The sequence below is a fragment of the Urocampus carinirostris genome, chromosome 18 (assembly GCF_059441175.1).
Source record: "Urocampus carinirostris isolate Australia breed hairy pipefish chromosome 18, RoL_Ucar_1.0, whole genome shotgun sequence".
Classification (NCBI taxonomy): Eukaryota; Metazoa; Chordata; class Actinopteri; order Syngnathiformes; family Syngnathidae; genus Urocampus; species Urocampus carinirostris.
This window is the reverse complement of record NC_142366.1, coordinates 13982326-13999964: the sequence shown is the minus strand read 5'-3', so window position 1 is coordinate 13999964 and position 17639 is coordinate 13982326. Positions and strand designations below refer to the sequence as shown.

Sequence of the window (17639 nt, the reverse complement as noted above, 5' to 3'; positions counted from 1 at the left end):
GTGCTTCCAAAATGGTTGCTTAGTAACAATCTGCCTATTTATGGCCAACAGGACAACAATGTGGACTATACAAAACCACAAGCATAAAAATGAACATTAAAAACCCAAAGAATAGAATAGAACTGATCGTCATTCTAACAAGTGAAATGCACCACAAAATTAAAGAGTGCCACCTTGGTGTTGCCAGATGTGTACAAAATAACTCCATTTAAGATAATAAATTAAGAGTACTAGTATAAAAATAAGTAATACTAAACAAAAATAAACAAACAAAAAAAAATAAGGACCAGAATCCTTTGTTATGATTGCACACAGGGTTGGGTAGGGTTACTTTAACTTGATTACTTTCAATTTTTGTTGTTTGTTTAGAATGAGCTTGCTAGCTTAACAGGAAGCGGCATCGACATGCTAGTTGTTAGTTTCAGACTCGAGAATTGAACAGGGTAAGGCATCAATAATGAAATCGGGTGTGGAATATGAATTATATCAAATGACTTTAATTAGAATGAAAATATTAAAGGAGTGCTTCAATCCATACAAATATATGACAGGGAATATTGAAATGAGCAGAATCAAAAATAGAATTGGGTAAGGCCTCAAAAATGGAATTGGATGAGGAATATGAATGGTGTCAAATTAATTTAATTAGTATGAAAATATTGACAGGATGTTTTAATCCATAAAAATATATTGAAATTGAATTTAGCAGAATCAAGAATAGAATTGGGTAAGGCATCAAGAATTAAATAGGATGAGGAATATAATTGATATTAGTTTACTTAAATAGGATAAAAATTTTGAAAAAAAGTTTTAATCGATAAAAATATATGAAAGTGAATATTGAAATTAGCAGAATTAAAAATAGAATGGGATAAGGCATCAAAAATAGAGTGGGAAGTGGAATATTAATGTTATTGGGATGAAAATATTTAAGGAATGCTTGAATACATAAAAATATATGGAAGTAAATATTGAATTTAGCAGAATTAAGAATAAAAGTGGGTAAGGCATCAAGAATGAAATGGGATCTGGAATATGAATAATATCCGATAACTTGAATTTGGATGAAAATATTGAAGGGATGCCTTAATCCATAAAAATATTTGAAAGTGAAGATTTAATTTAGCCGAATTTAGAATAGAATGGGGTGAGGCATCAAGAACGGTGTACGGCGTCAAGAATGAAAAATAGAAGGCCAACGTAGAAGACAATAACATGCTAAATAATTTGAAATTGGAGTGGACTTATTTCAATAAAAAATGTGGAAGTTAATGAATATCATAGAGAGCAGATACAAGAATGGAATGAGGTAAGGCTTATAAAATGAAATGAAGTTTGGAATATAAATGATATTCAACGACTTGATTGGATCAAAATAATATAAAGTGCAAAAATCTATAAACCACGAATAACATATAAAGATCCACTCAGGGCCTTTGACTTTGACACGTGTTGTAAAAAATTAAGGTTTCGAATTCTGAGTAATCTTTAAATCATGGTGTTAAGAAAAATGTAAACATGGAAGGCATTTATATGTTCAACAGTTGGGAATTGGAATCGATTACAAGTGTGGAAGGAGACCCATTTTAAGACACTTTAAAAAACCTGGGAAACTGGGAATTCTGGGAAAAACGTGAACGTTGGGCATACCACAAAGATTCAATAGCATGAATACACGAATAATAAATTTGAATAAGGTGAATCCGAAATACACTTTTGGGCTAACATAATAACACCGAAAACAAAGTGGGCCTGGGGCAGAGCTCTGAGGAACGCCCCCTTAGTTTTTATTGGTCCCTGATCACGATGGTTTATCCTCCAGACAGACAGCAGCCATTTGTGGAGGACGCAGAGATGAGCCCCGAAGTTCTCTACATGAAAGAAAAGCAACCGTTGGTCATCCCTTGCAAGGTCACCCACCCCAACCTCACCAGCACCCTGGTTAAGGTAAGCCCCGCCCACCAGGGCCTCGCCCAATCCGCTACGGCGCTGACAAAACATCCCCACAGATCATTCCTACGTGACGCTGTCCGTTTCCTAACGAGCTTTTTCCGATCTTTTTTGGTTTTGTTTTGAAGACGACTGGAGACAGGACGTTGGGGTCCTGAGTGCCCCTTTGGCCCCCGGCCAGTTCCACTTCCCACAGTAGAGTTGCGATCCAGTTTGGGCTTAGGCGGGGGTGATATGATGCTTAAAACAGCTGGATAGCTAGGCTATTGTCTCGCGTGAAATGGTCAAAATAGGCCTTGCGAAAGTATTGCCCCCCCCCCAAGAACTTTTCGTTAAATTGCCACATATCAGGCTTTCAACTTAAAGCTAAGAAACTGAAAATATTTTTAAAGAATCAACAACACGTGAGACACAGTCCTGAAGTGGAACCAAATTATTTCAACATTTTATACTGAAAAGTAGGTGTTGCAAAAAGAATGCCCCCCTCAGCCAACTGACTCCAGAGGTTCCCTGATGACTTCTGAATGATCCAATGTCCACCTGAATGAATAACAATGGCAAACTGAGTAATTATAAAAGTATGAATGAATGAAAACTTTATTCGAACATCAAAAAATAAAAACGGAACAAAAACAATAACTCAACAACAAAATAACGTGACATAATATGTTCAAAAAGGGGTGGTAAGAAGCAAATGCTTATAGTACCTACCCCTTCATCTTCCCCACCAAATATACCAATGATATAACAACAATTCTAATGACATTAATAATAACAGTTTTGATATAAAAATAGCAACAATAACACAAAGTTAACTGGACGCACAATTTCCCGCAACACCCTCCTCATCTCTGTATTCCGCCAGGAATGTTCCTTTGTATCTAAATCTGAACAAGTGAATAGTTGGACACCGTTTGATCTCGTCTTGCAATCCGTTCCAAAGCTTGACTCCACACACAGACACACACATACTTTTCCTGGTGGTTCTCACCTTTGGGATTATGAATTCACTACAGCCCCTTAAATTATAATTTCCCTCTTTCCGAATGAATAATTTTCGGATGTTTTCTGGCACTATATTTTTGTTAAATAGCAGTTGTGCAGTGAAAAAATTTACTAAATCATCTAATTTTAATAATTTGGACTGAGGAAATAAAATATTAGTATGATCTCAATATCCTACTCTGTGTATAGTTCTAATTGCACGTTTTTGTAGGATGGCGGCAGAGTAACACATGATTTACGTGCAATTGTTCTTTTCTCATCTTTTAAGAGGGTTTGGTCAGCCCTGGACAGGCCTGATAAAAGTAAGATAAAATCAGATGGGTGCAATGAAAAATAACGCATAAGGGCTCTTTGAACTCAGTTGGCTATTGTAAACACATACCTAATGGGGAAAATATTTAACTTTGAACTTTTTAAATAAACTTTAAACGACGCTCTCCACCTCTAAACATTATTTTTAAAAATGGTATCCTGTAATTACTGCTTACATGTAATATTCGTGTATACAATCAGATACCATAAATACATGAATAAAGTAAAAAAAAAAATCACTTTTCTAGTGAATTGAGAAACAAGAAGATAGCAAGCATGGAAATAAAGCAATAAGGAATTGTTCAATTGTAATCCCTCTTGCAACCACCCACTAACTCTACTGTACAAGCTTACTCTACTGTACAGCAGTCCCTGCTGAAGAAAAGCAACCCCAAAGAATGATGCTGCCACCACCATGTTTGACAGCAGGGATGGTGTTTTCAGGGTGATGTGCAGTGTTACTCTCATCTTGGTCTCTACTGTACAAGCTTACTTGTACAGTAGAGTTAAGAACATGGTGGTGACTGCATCATTCTCTGGGGTTGCTTTTCTTTAGCCGGTACAGCTGTACAGTAGAGTAAGCTTGTACAGTAGAGTTAGTGGGTGGATGCAAGAAGAATTACAATTGAAATCCACTTGGAGAATTGCATTGCCCTTAGAAAATGTTGGTTCTCAATAGCTTCCATAATCCTAGTCATTGTCTCAATGGTCAACTGGTTACAGCCGTGTCTGAATCAGGGCTTCCTTTGTGTTTCTTTATTATCGCTTTATTTCCAAGGTTACCATCTTCTTGCTTCTTCCTTTAGCATCACTTATAGCGGTTGATCCCATAGCTAACCTAATTTCAACCAAAATTAGAAAAAGGTATTGTGAGAGATGGCTCAGCCAATAGCATACTGGTATCTTCGTGATGCAGTGACAACCAATAGTGGGCCAGCATCTTATATGACGTTGACCAATAGCAGACAGGGTTAGCGAAATATTTTGTGGTATAGTGGGAATAACGCAGTAAAAAAACGTTGTAAGGCGGTGACGCTGTATCCCGGGGCTGACTGTAACGCAACCATTTCTTCATTCGAAATAAAAAATATAGTTCGGGTAAAACGTTGATCATCTAGACGGGAAGGTCAGAAATAAATTGAAGAGGAAATGTACTTGACTCATGTGTTCTAAAATGAACTCCCACACGAGAATTACGCTAAAAATAAATTCCCACAACCCGAAACGAGTTCGACATCCGGAAGTTTTTCTCTGCTGTGTTTTGTTTTGAGCAAGACTGGAAATTGGATAATGATGTAACATTTTATGACCATGCAGTACTTATTTTATTATAATTATCATTATTGTATTATGGAGTACTTTTTAAACAAAAAGTTGTGTTAAATTAATATTCTTAATTTAAAAAAAACATAATAATAATATTATTGTTATTACAATTATTGTTAATTAAAATTCCATAACAATAAAAAAATACAATATAACTCTAACAAGAAAAATTGTAAAAATAATGTAAGAAAAATGTGATATTATAAATAAGTAAAAAATGTAACAATCATACTTACTATCATAATAACAATAAATCATAACATTTATAATAAAAAAATTATAGTAAAATGATAGTATAAAAATTAAAAAGGTATTATAAATAACCCAAAAAAGATTGAAATAATAATAATAATAATGATATAAATAATGGGAAAAAATGAAACAACAATATATTTAAAAAATAATAAAAACCATGACTAAATTCAATTATTTATAAAAATGATAATTGATTATATGTATGGATGTTCTACTACATGTTTTCAACAAGGAAAAATGGTTTTTAATAGTTTATCTTACAAATTCAAAAATGTGCTGGATTCATTCGTGTGTAATTTGCAATTGTGTGTTACTTTTTGTTCAAAAATTTTGTTTATTATATCGTTCAGGACAACTTTTTGTTTTCTATTCTCTAACATTCATCTCTGGTACTGGGAATAAAAATAGTTTTTTATGAGATAAGATGTAAAGTCTTCTTGTGTGTCATTTAAACAACTTGTGGCCTAGTGGTTAGGATTTAACGCGCTCACCGCCGGGACCCGGGTTCCATTCTCCTTGCATCCAATGATTTGCGATTGGGGTTAATAATGTTTTTAGACGGATCATCCATTGCACAAATATAGTAATGTACTACCTCGTGTATAACATCCGCTCACACAAATAAACACAAATTCTGCATGGTTACCATATGTAAATAACTATTTTCTTATTAATTAATTTCGCAAACCAAAAAATATCGCTTCATGCATTTGTTTATATACTAAATGAAAAAAGTTTAGCATTTTGGGGGCCTCGTGTTTGGCAGGTATTGCTATAGAGCCCCCTAAGAGCCACCTGCCAATCAAAAAAAAAGCTTTCTGGGAATGAATGAATGAATAAATGAATGAATGAATGGCCTTTATTGTCATGATACAAGTATAACAAAATCAGAGGGCTTTTCCTTCCCGTGCAAGTAAAATCAATAAATAAGGAAACCCGACATGCAGTATCCTTAAAACTTCAGTACAGTACACACTGTAAGTGTCCTACTGTAAACTTGGGAACCGTTCTAAAAATAGTTCCCATCCTTCCCTTCATCTACGGACTGTGGCAGGACTCTAGAGTGTTTTTTTCCTGGAATTTTTTTTTCTTTTTTTTAAAAACAACAATACCCAGGCGCTTTGGCTGTGAAAGTGACACACACCCCCGTCCCCCTTTCCCCCCTTCACTTGGTCCAAAACGTCATTCTATCTTGTAGTAACAGGATGCGAAGAGATGGACGTGAAGTCACGTTTCCCACATCCTGACTCCTTCAAGGCCCGACTCGTACCCACCTCGGTTAGGTAAGCGGCCCCCAGAACAAAAGGGTCACTTCGATCCTGCCCGATCCCCCGGGAGAGGGTGGGGGACCCTGGGTAAACATTTCCTCCTGGGTTATGCAATCAAATTTGGGTCTCCAAAAGTATTGGAATCCCTTACTACTTTGTATGTTGCGACCTCAATGCATCGTGGGTTGAATATGTCATCCATTATCCTTGATTGCATTTTGCGGTGAGCGAGGGCTGGCAGAGCGCTTTTTGTCCGCCCTGGTGGCTCTATTTTTCCATTCTACCCACAAAAAAGTGAACTGTGCTCTTGTGGCCTGAATCCATTATCTCTGATCAAGAATTACTGCAAGCATGGCCAAACCTTTTTATGCCGTTACTGTATAAACTCCACTTGAGTAGCTCTAATATTGCCGAGAGCAAGGACGGCAGCAGGAAATTTTTCCGTTTTAGCCTGCCAAAGATGAAATGCACAGTTGCGGACGGGATCCATTATCCCCCTTCGACTATTGCTAAGAGCTGGGGCCAAGAGATTTTTTTCCTGTTTCTTCTGCCTAAAATGAATTGCACATGTGCTGCTGCGATACTTTATCCCCAATTCTATATTAGCGTAAGCAGGGACTGGCAAAAGGAATTTGGTGGGAAGGCGTGCTGTTCCAGCCCTCTTAAAATGACCTGCACTCGTGCGACCACAGTCCATTATTCCCAATCTCGTATTACGGCAGGTGGGGACCACCAGTTCGGGCTGCTGAAACGTGCCATTGTGGGCCACCTAAAATTTATTGCAATTTTTGGCTGTGATTTCATATCCCCAGTCGATTATTGCTGAAAGCGGGGGCCGGGAAAGAAAATTTGTGTCATGCATAGCGACTCGTTTTCCCGTTCTTTCCACCTAAAATGAACAGAACCCATGCAGCCATGATTCATTATTCCTTGTCAACTATTGCTGTGAGCAAGAACCCACAAAGCAAAATGTTGTCAGGCCTCTTCTCGGTTTTTTGCCATTACTCTATTTCTGCCGCAAAAGTAACTGTCCTTGCTCAGCCGCAATCCATTATCCCCTATGATGCTGTGAGCGGGGATTGGCAGAAGGCATTTTTTTCGGGAGCCATGCCTTTTTAGCCCGCCTAAAATAAATTGCAGTTTTGGCCGCGATTATTGCTGAAAGCGGGAACTGAGGGAGCAAATCTGTGTTATGCATGGCCCCTTTTTTTACGTTTTTTCTACCTAAAATGAACAACACCCATACGGGCTCGATCCATTATCCCTATTCCCACATCAATGCAAGCAGAAACAGGCAGAAGATACTTATAAGCGTGACGTTCTGGCCTTCTCAAAAGAAATGGAAAGTCGTGTCCTCAATCCATTATCCCCGAGCAGAGCACGGGCCAGCAGAATTCAATTTTTTTACATTGGGTGCTGAAACGTGGCATTGTGACTTGCCCAAAATTATATGCAATGTTTTGGCCGCAAACCAATTTCTCCAGTCAAATATTGAAGAGAGTTTAGAGACCAAATTTGTGTCATGCACGGCTACTCTTTCCTAAGATGATCAGCACCTATGCAGCCATGATCCATTATCCCTGATGGACTATTGCTGTGAGCGGGCTCCAGCAGAGCCCAGGATGAGAATAAATGACAGATTTTTGCATAGCGCGGGTTGTTTTGATCCCCGTTTACCGTGATAAACAAGACATTACAGTATTTGAAAATGTATTCGTTATGCACCTCCAAGACACAAGGGTACGCTGTCACAAGTAAGCCCTGCCATTTTTCTCCACCAGTTCCCCAACCAGAGCTTGAGCCCCGACCAGAGGAACATCATATGGAGCAGCCGACGGGGGTTCACCATCCGAACCCCTACTTTTTACTACATCGGCCTCTTCTTCTGCCAGACCCTAGTGGACGGCGTGGCGCACAAGTCCCGCATCTACATCGTCCACCGGCCAGGTTTGCTGGTTCACAAAGCAGAGCTATTATTGTGAAAAGTTGAGTGATTCCTCTTCCTTTGTCATCAGTGAGTAACATCCTGGACGTATACCTGAACAGCAGCGGCCCTGTGCAGGCCTTGAAGGGCGAGAGGCTGGTGCTCAACTGCACCGCCACCGGGGAACTCAACACCAGGGTCAACATTTCGTGGGACTACCCTGGAAAGGTGAGTACAAGGAGGACTTTTCAAAATAGACACAAAAAAGGTTTGGAGACCTTAAGAACTTAAAGACAGCCATTTCTGTATCATTGTCTGTTCTGGTCAGTCTTAAGAAACTGAATACCTGAAAAGCTCCCATTTTGGGTTTATTCCTCATTCTGGTCTTGCTCTTGATTCCAAGGTTTTTGGAAAAACAATTATGGTGCCTTAAAATTTGAAAAAAAAAAACCTACTTTCTCTAATTGACAAAACTAGAGTACAGTAGAAGCCAGAATACAACAATTATCTATTGTGAAGTGGGGATCACAAAGACGAAAATTGACGTATAGCGTGTGATAAAAACCTATGGCAATTAGTTAATGTGTTCCAAACCAGTACCCAAAGTAAATACATGAAAATTATAAAAACACATTAAACATAGGTAACAAAAAGGTAAATATTAAGTACTACCTATGTGTACATGATGTACATGATGTAAAGGAACAATTGAATTTTTGTTACCTTTGGTGTGATGTGACTTGAGCTGGCACAGTTGAGTTATTGGGTGGATGCACAGGGCGGGACAGGGGGTGTATTGAAGTATCAAACAAATTTTGAAACTTTCACTTAGGAAGATTGTCATGCTCCTAGAACAGGGGTCACTAACGTTGTGTCCACGGGCACCAGGTAGCCCCCTAAGGTCAGCCGAGTAGCCCAAGCATCATGAAAATAGTTTACCAGTGCTTGGTAATTTTGATTTTCTTATGAAATAGTTTTTTATAGTTTTTGACTGAGTCTGTTCAACCGTACTTCCTGGTAATAACATGGTAATAACATACATTATTTTAGAAATGTATACTAAACATTAATTAGTAAGAAAAAGTAGCTCTTAGCTTCAAAAAGTTTAAAGTTTTCCTTGTTTTAATCACCTCCTGATTTTTAATAATAGTCCTGATCGTGGATCGGTTACTGTCACGTACATGAACGAGGGTAGCCACCCATGTACCTTCTTCGTATTTCTTGATAATCACAAGCTTCTTTTGCATGGTTGTCATCTTTTTGCTGATCCCTTTAGCATCACTAAAAGCCCAGGGACCCATAGCAAATAAATACAGTAAAAAAATGCAGTATTATTTTGCCGACTAACACATTTTTTACATAGCACACTAGAATCTGAACGGAGTGAAGAGACGGAAAGGAATCGGTAGGAATAGTTCTGCCAATAACATATCGGCATTTTCATGATGCAGTGCCACAAACCAATACCGGCCCAGCATTTTATAGGACATCGACCAATAGCAGACAGGCATCTTAGGGATGTAACTTGTCATACACACGAACACTGCAAAGTTTAAATTTTATCTTATTGATGTTTTTTGGGCACACAGTTTTTTACAGTGGGGAAAATGCTGTAAGAAGGGGCCAAAAACATTTCATTCCTTACTGTAAAGTGAAATATCCTAAGGCGAGGTCGCAGTATCCTGGGGTCAACCGTAGTTGCACAATAAGACCCACAAGAAGGTTTCTAAAACTTCGTGTCTCTGTAGCCGAGCAACGTGGGCTCCACCTCAAAGCGTCTCCTGAAGCACTCCACCCACATGCTCTTCTACAACATCTTGACCATCCCCAAACTTCGGCGCGCCGACCGCGGCTTGTACACGTGTCGCGTCAGCAGCGGGAACAAAATCAAACAGCAGAAAGTCACCGTCACTGTTTACGGTAAGTGCACCGAAACACATCTTAGGTTTTATTTACCCATCAATATACAGGAGTGAATCAGGTTTCAAACTTGATCCGTTCCAGGTTGGAGGTCCAGGTCTGAATTAGTCGAGCTTAGAATGTATTTTTTCCAAAGATGTTTTCTTAAATAGAACTCTTACTGTAACACCTTGTTTATTGCAATTAATGAGAAGTAGCCTCCTTTCCGTTTCCCAGCCCCCGCTTGTAGACCAGGAATAATTGATCGCGCCTTCACAGGTGCTGTTCATTTTACGTGGAAAGAACAGGTAAAAAAGAGCTGCCATCCATAGCACAACTTAGCTCTCTATGCCTCCGCTCTCAGCAATATTCGACTAGGAATAATGAATTGTGTTTAGAGATACAAGAATGGCATGCCTCGAGACAAAAGTGCCTTCTGTTAGGTTCTGCTCGCAGAAATATATGGATGAGGATAATAGATTGCAGTTGCTTGAGTGTAGTTCGTTTTAGGCACAAAAAAAGGGTAAAAAAAAAAAGCTGCCGGGCCCAACAAAAGAGTGATCTGCTGGTCCCTGTTTGCAGCAGTTTATTTAATCCCGCCACAATCCATTATTGCCGCGAGTGGGAACCGGCAGGAACCACTTTGTCAAGAGTCATGCCGTTTTGGCCAGCCTAAAAGGAATTGCACGGTTGTGGATGTTATCCATTCTCCCCAGGTCGACTTTTGCTGAGAGCACTGGCCAGTGGAGTGCTTTTTTTCAGTTTGTGGTGCTTAAGTGTGCCATTGTGGCCTGCTTAAGAGGGACCTGCACTGTTTTGGCTGCAAACCATTATTCCACGTCAACGATAGATGAAATTGGGCTGAGAGATAAAATGTATGTCATTCGTGGTGGACCTTTTTTATATTCTTTCCACCTGAAATAAACAGCATCCATTCGGCCACCTGAGCACTTTCTTGGATCAACTCGGGCCGTTTAAAAGCAAAAATTCGAAAGGGAAGGCAAATTTTGAGGTCAGAGGTGCCCCTATTTATATTATATTTTTCTATATCCTCAGATCGTCCCTTTATTCGACTGAAACCCAGACAAGGATCCGTAATCGTAGCTCAGGCAGGACAGAAATCCTACCGAATTTCGCCCAAACTTCGAGCGTTTCCAGCACCAGAAGTCATCTGGTAAGAAGTCGTTATTATTATTATCTATATTATATAAAATCATATGTTTAAAAATCTTTGGTACCCAGGTTGAAAGACGGCATGGTGGCGGCCGAGCAGTGCTCCCGTTACCACCTGGATGGCCATTCGCTGGTTATCCGGGACGTGGCGGAAGAGGATGCCGGGAAATATACGGTGGGAGTCCGTCTCCAGGAGCACGGACTCTACCAGAACCTCACGCTGATACTCGTGGTCAATGGTAAGACGGCCAACCTTTATAGAACATGAAAGCAAGTGTGTGACTTTAGAAAAATTGAGAATGTTTGTTGGAATCTGAAAAAAGAACAAGTTTGAGAGGGTGCCCTAACTTTTGTAGAACCCGGAAAACAAGTGTGTGGCTTAAAAACAGTTGAGAGCAAGTCATTGGAGGTGCCCTGAATCAAAAAGTGATACCAAATTTGCCAAGTATTTCCCTTAAGGCATTAATTTAGTGAGTGTAGAAAAGGTACACCTAAAGTATTACAAGTTTTGTTGCTATTAAAAAATGAGATCATTTTTAACAAGAATATCAATCTATCCATTATCTGCACCGCTTATCCTCAGTAGGGTCGCGGGGGTGCTGGAGCCCATCCCAGCCATTTTCACTCACTCATTCACACCTAGGGACCTGCCAATTAACCTGGCATGCATGTTTTTGGGAATGTGGGAGGAAACCGGAGGGGAAACCCACGCAGGCACGGGGAGAACATGCAAACTCAAGACGTGGGGGCTGCGATATCTGGACTTGAATCCTGAACCTACGCACTGTGGGGCTGCGCGCTAACCACCCAGCCGCTATAATTTTGCAAATGTGTACAGAATACAACCAGTGCAAGAATTTTGTCACAATGTTGATTTTGCTGTGCTGCATTCAAACCTGTGAGAAACTTTCCCTTTAATAACCCCTTACTCTGTCGTGAAACGGAACGGGAAGCAGGAACTCATTTGCGTAGACGTCCTCACACTTTAATTGAGAAAGAAAAGTTGTCCAAAACACAAACGGACCAGACCAGAAAACAAAACTGGTCAAACACAGGCAAAACTACAAACTAGGCATTTCCAGAATTAATCAGAACTTGCAGGAATCTTGAAGGGGCGTCGCTACTTCGCGGATTCTCACTTTTCGCGGGTGGTTTTGGTCCCCATTAACCGCGATAACTGAGGGATTACTGTATATCTACAATTATTTTAAAAAGTTCTATTTTTTCAAATGACTGTATATTAGAAGGGGTGCATCAACTTTTTTCCTTATATTAATGTAGGTGCACTGCATCAAAGTATCAACACTTTTCCTTAAAATCAACCAAAAGGCTTTCAGTTAATACTTGCATAAACGAAGAGGTTTGTAAATAGGTGTGCTCCAAATTTTCTAATCCCGTGATATAAATTGGTGCTTTTTCACCCTTGTGTGTCCTAGTGAGTCCCCAGATTGGCGAGAAAGGGGTGTCGTCACAGTCCCCGGGGACCGTCCCTCGGGGGAGCCGGCAGTCCCTGCACTGCACGTCGCACGGCGTCCCTGCGCCGCACCTCCACTGGCTCTGGCACCCTTGTCCGCCCAAAAACCTGTGAGTACGCACCACCTCCCGTATAAATCGACCCTGAGCGTTTTAAGGCAGGCTTTATTTTTCAAGGTTTTCAAGAATTGAGGCGATTCTATTGACTGACTTTTACTATAGGGATACGTAACATCACAGGAACATTTACGTTTTGTTTAGTATTGTTTTTCCAAGAATTTGAGGAGAAATTTTCCTTGCAGTGATTTTCTCTATAATTTTAACTGAATTAGTAAACGTTGTGTGCAATGAGATTAGACATGGCACTTCAGTGTAAACATGGAATAAAGACTAAAAAAGAGGAAAGACTGTAAGAATGAATAGGCAAAAAATAAACACACTAGTGCTTAGAAACTGCTTTAAATTATAATAATAGTGCAAAGTTTGTGATTGAAAAATAATAGAGCACCGTAATAATAATGCAATGAAAAATTCTAATTTCAGGGACTATTTTTGTCTTGACTTAATTTATTAGCAGTAAAAGTATTTTGTTTTCAATTGGAAATCAGTTTTACATTTTAATGAATTTTAATTCATGTATTTTTATGTGATAATCAAAAATTTTATGACATGAATGATTTTTTTTACAATTAAGTGTAACATTTGAAGAAAAATTAGATTTTTAATTTTACTTTTAAAGTAGATAAATGTGTCTATGTAAGGCTGGTTATCAACACAGATCCTGCCCTACTTACGAACAAGATTGTTTCAGTGCGATATTTTGTATGTTTACGCTTTATATGAGTATGTTTAAGGCTTGTGGAAGTAAATATATTGTTTTGTACTAAAAAAAAAATACATTTCATAAAATAATATGCTCTATTAAGATAAATAAAGTTGAGTTTAACTTACTTTTGAAAGATGCGCTTTAAGAGGTCCTCCACCGTGGTAGAGAATGGTCAAAAAAAATATTCTCAACCGCATCAAGCTTTCTTATTCCACTTTCATTTTAAAAGAAAACGGCTCGCCCCTTCTTTACACTTTACACCAACCAGATATAATAGATGGCTGAGATATTAAACAATAAAAACGTCAAAGTTCTTAGCGCGCTGGAGATAGTACAGATATAGACAGTATAGAGTGTTTACACACAAACTAGGAAGAGGAAGCAGATTTTTTTTCTTCTGGGTGGATGCCGGGTGACCTCTCACAGCGCCACACGCCGGCAGTGGCTGAAAGAAGCACTACAGTACTGTCCTGTACTCGGAAAAAGGTGCACACAATACAAAATCTAACTTACAGCAATGTCTGGATATTTTTTGACATCCCGTAAAAAATGTTCGTATCTACCGTTTATCGTAAGTCGAATGGCCGAAAACTTGTTATCGAAGGAGGAAAAAAAAACAATATTGTATTTGTCTAATGAGATATATTAGAAAAAAATTAAAACATCTACGTAGACCAAAGATTCTACTGATTTCATCAACTACACGTGGACACGTCCTAAAAAAATGAGTAGAGTTAGTACATCTTTCACCTAGTACTAGAATTTCACGAGTATGTTTTAACCTAGCCTCCAAATGTACAAATGTCATTTTTGGCAGTTAAAAAGTTGTAATAGAGCGGGAAAAAAATAATATTGTATTTTGTTAATAGCAATATATTAAAAAAATCCTTTTACGCTGATCAAAAATTCTACTGATTTATATAACTACACGTGGAACTGTCAAAAAAATTAGTACAGTTAGCATATATTTCACCTAGTACTAGAGTTTCTCGAGTAAGTAATATATGTCTTACAACATAAATATTTGTAATTTAATTTCAATTTTTCAACTTTTTTAATATTTATAATTATTGATTTTTTATTTTATTACCAGTTTATACTTGGATACATTTTATGGACTTTTAATTATATTTTTACGCAATCAGTTTTGAGTTTTTTGGGGGGGGTATTATTTTTTCTTAATAACAGGGAATATTTATTTCTATTTTTTCAATAATCCACCAAATGTATTTTCTAAAATATTTTTTTCTTTCAGTGTAACATTTATTCATTTACTTATCTATTTTCGTCACGGCCAAAACGGAATCAGGACCCAATTGCGTAACGTTTACCACAAGTTTTATTGAAAGAAAGAGGAAGGGCTGCGCCCACGATCCGGTGCTCGCCGGACGTGGGAAGCAAGTCGCTCTCGCAATCGGATTGTAATCCGAATACGGAAGTGGATCTTCCGTGGCAGGCGATGGAAAAACAGGTCGATTGCAAAACATGTGGTCAGGGACAGAAACGAGTCGTAAGCCAGGACGGGAGAGCAGACGTGGTCGGGATCAAATACGGGTCGTAAGCCGGGACAGGAGAGCAGATGTGGTTAGGATCAAAACAGGTCGTAGCCAGAGACAAGAGGGGAGATCAGGAACGGGCAGGTGGAACGACGGGTGCAAAAACGGGACATGCGGGAGTCAGGGTCAAAAAGACTTGCCTTGTATCAACAGATGTTTGCAGACGGACTGACAACAGGAGAGTGACAGGACTGGGTTTAAATAGGGACAGGGAGCCAATCAGATAGCCCACAGTGGCTGGCGCCAAATGAGCGGGCACAGGTGTTTCAAATCGGTAATCATGACAATTTTTTGTTATTTATCTGCAATATCCTTTTTTTATATACTAGTTTCATTTCACCCCACGCGGATTGACTGCTGTCGGTATAAAAGTGTTTTTTGTGTTTTTTATTTCAGGGATTTCTTACTATCATTTTTTTTATTAAAATGTAATCCAAAATATACAATTAGAATTATCTTACTTATCATTTATAACAAGATTAGCTATGGCACTCCAAGATAAACATGTAATAAAAGACATAAATAAGAAAAATAGGATACTTAATAATGTTAAGATGAATAAGCAAATATTGGAAAAATTGTGCAACTAAAAAACGCAATGACTCTAGCAGCAACATATTTCAAAAATAAGAGCAGAGATATCCAATTTTAAAGTACTGTACATTTTTCTGTGCATAGCCAAACTATATATTGTGCGTTAAAGTGCGTGTGTGCAGCGTGTGTTCGTGTGCATTGTGCGACTGAGTAAACAAGACGTGTTTTGTCTATTTCAGCGTGTGTTCAGACACCGTTTCCTTTTTGTAACCAGAACAGAAAGCTTTTGAGGTCTTTCATGATTTCCATGCGTGTGTTTTTGTGCGTCCCTCATTGTGTGTCACTTTTTGTCCCTTTGTCTTTTCATTCTGTATGTTTTAATGCAAAGCGTGTTTGTGGAGCGCGTGGTGCATTCATGGACACAGAGTAAATCTGAGACTTAAAAGAAAAGAGAGGAAGAGGCACATATTTCACGCACACGCGCACTCAGGATCGAAGGGCGGTTTCAGGAATTTTGTGGCTTTCCCGAATAAAACGCGGATGATTTAATGAATTTCCTGCGCAGGACATCAGATTTTAATTGCACACCACATCCTTTGGTGAGTCCTTCGCGAATGGAACGGCTGAAGTGACTGAGGAAAGACGGCTCCCCATCAATAAAGAGCCAGATCCATTCTAAATGCTTTCTTTCTAACTCTTTCTTTCTATGTCTCTCTCTCTCTCACACACACTATATCTCTCTCTTTCTGTACCATTGTATTTCTCTTTCCTTCTCCTTCTCTCTTTGCCTTTCCCTCTATCTTTCTATTTCTCTCTTTATCTTTCCTTCTTTCCTTTCACTTCTCTTCACTCTTTCTCTCTTTCTGTGTCTCTGTCTCTTCTCTTCTGTCTTCTTTCTTTCTCCCTCTCTTTCTTTTTTTTCACTTTCCCTCTCTCTTTTCCTCTCTCCTTCACTCTTTCATTATATTTATTTTTGTCTACCTCTCTTTTGCTCACTTGTCCTTTCTCTCTGTATCTCTCTTTCTTTTTATTTCTACATCTGTTTTCTCTCTCTTAGTCCCTCTCTTTCTTTATCGGCCAATGTCTTTCTCTTTCCTTTTCCCTCTCTTTCCCTTTCCCTCTCTCTTTCTATTTCTCTCTTTCTTCATCTTTCCCTTTCTTTCTCTACCCTTCACCATTTCTTTGTTTCTCTTTATCTCTTTCCTTCTGTGTCTCTCTGTCTCTTCTCTTTTGTCTTTCTCTCTCTCTTTCCCTCTCTTTCATTCTTTTTCTCTTTCCCTCTTTTACTCTCTCCTTCGCTCTTTCATTATATTTCTTTCTGTGTACCTCTCTCTTTCTCACTCTCCCTTTCTCTCTTTCTCTCTATCTTTCTTTTTATTTCTCCATCTGTTTTCTCTCTTTTGCTCTCTCTCTCTTCCCTATATCTGCCTGTATTTATTTCTCTTTCTCTCTCTCTTTCATTGTTCTCTCTTTCACCCCATTCTCTCTATTTATGTTTTCTCTCTCTCGCTCTCTTCTCTTTTCCTTTCTATATTTTCCTCTTCCTCTCTTTCTCTTATTTTCTCTCAATCTGATTTTTTCTTTCTTCCTCTCTATCTGTTTCTCTCTCTTAGTCCCACTCACTCTTTTGCTATGTCTGCCTGTATTTCTTTCTCTTTCTCTCTATCAACCCCTTCTCTCTATTTCTGCTCCTCTCTCGCTCCTCTCTCTCATTCCTTTTCTCTTTTTTCCCTTCCTCTCATTCTCTCAATCTGAATTTTTCTCTCTTCCTCTCTATCTGTTTTTCTCTCTCTTAGTCCCTCCCTCTCTTACCCAATGTCTGCCTGTATTTTTTTCTCTTTCTCTTTCATTTTTCTTTCTCTTTCACCCCTTTCTCTCTATTTCTGTTTCTCTCTCCCTCTCTTCTCTTTCCCTTTCTCTATTTTTCTCTTCCTCTCTTTCTCTCATTATCTCTCAATCTGAATTTTTCCTTCTTCCTCTCTGTTTTTCTCTCTCTATTTTTCTTCCCTTCTTTCTCTCTTTTCCTTCCTTATTCTTTATCAGTCTTTGTCTCTCCTCTCCCTTCTTCTTCTCTCCTTCTTCTCTCTCTTTCTCCCCCTCTCTATTTCTCAGTCTCGAAGGCATTTGTGACCGGTCAA

At 38.8% G+C, this 17639-nt stretch overlaps 1 protein-coding gene across 1 annotated transcript in view; it reads left to right on the top strand.

Moving 5' to 3' along the window:
* The window catches only part of flt1 (fms related receptor tyrosine kinase 1), a 49075-nt gene that overhangs the window by 6123 nt on the left and 25313 nt on the right, over window positions 1–17639 (top strand). Inside the window, exons 4-10 of the mRNA XM_088322462.1 lie at window positions 1823–1947; window positions 7898–8063; window positions 8132–8268; window positions 9789–9960; window positions 10996–11113; window positions 11182–11351; window positions 12549–12696. Of these exons, the coding sequence (XP_088178588.1) occupies window positions 1823–1947; window positions 7898–8063; window positions 8132–8268; window positions 9789–9960; window positions 10996–11113; window positions 11182–11351; window positions 12549–12696 (1036 nt within the window). The remainder of the gene's footprint in view (window positions 1–1822; window positions 1948–7897; window positions 8064–8131; window positions 8269–9788; window positions 9961–10995; window positions 11114–11181; window positions 11352–12548; window positions 12697–17639) is intronic.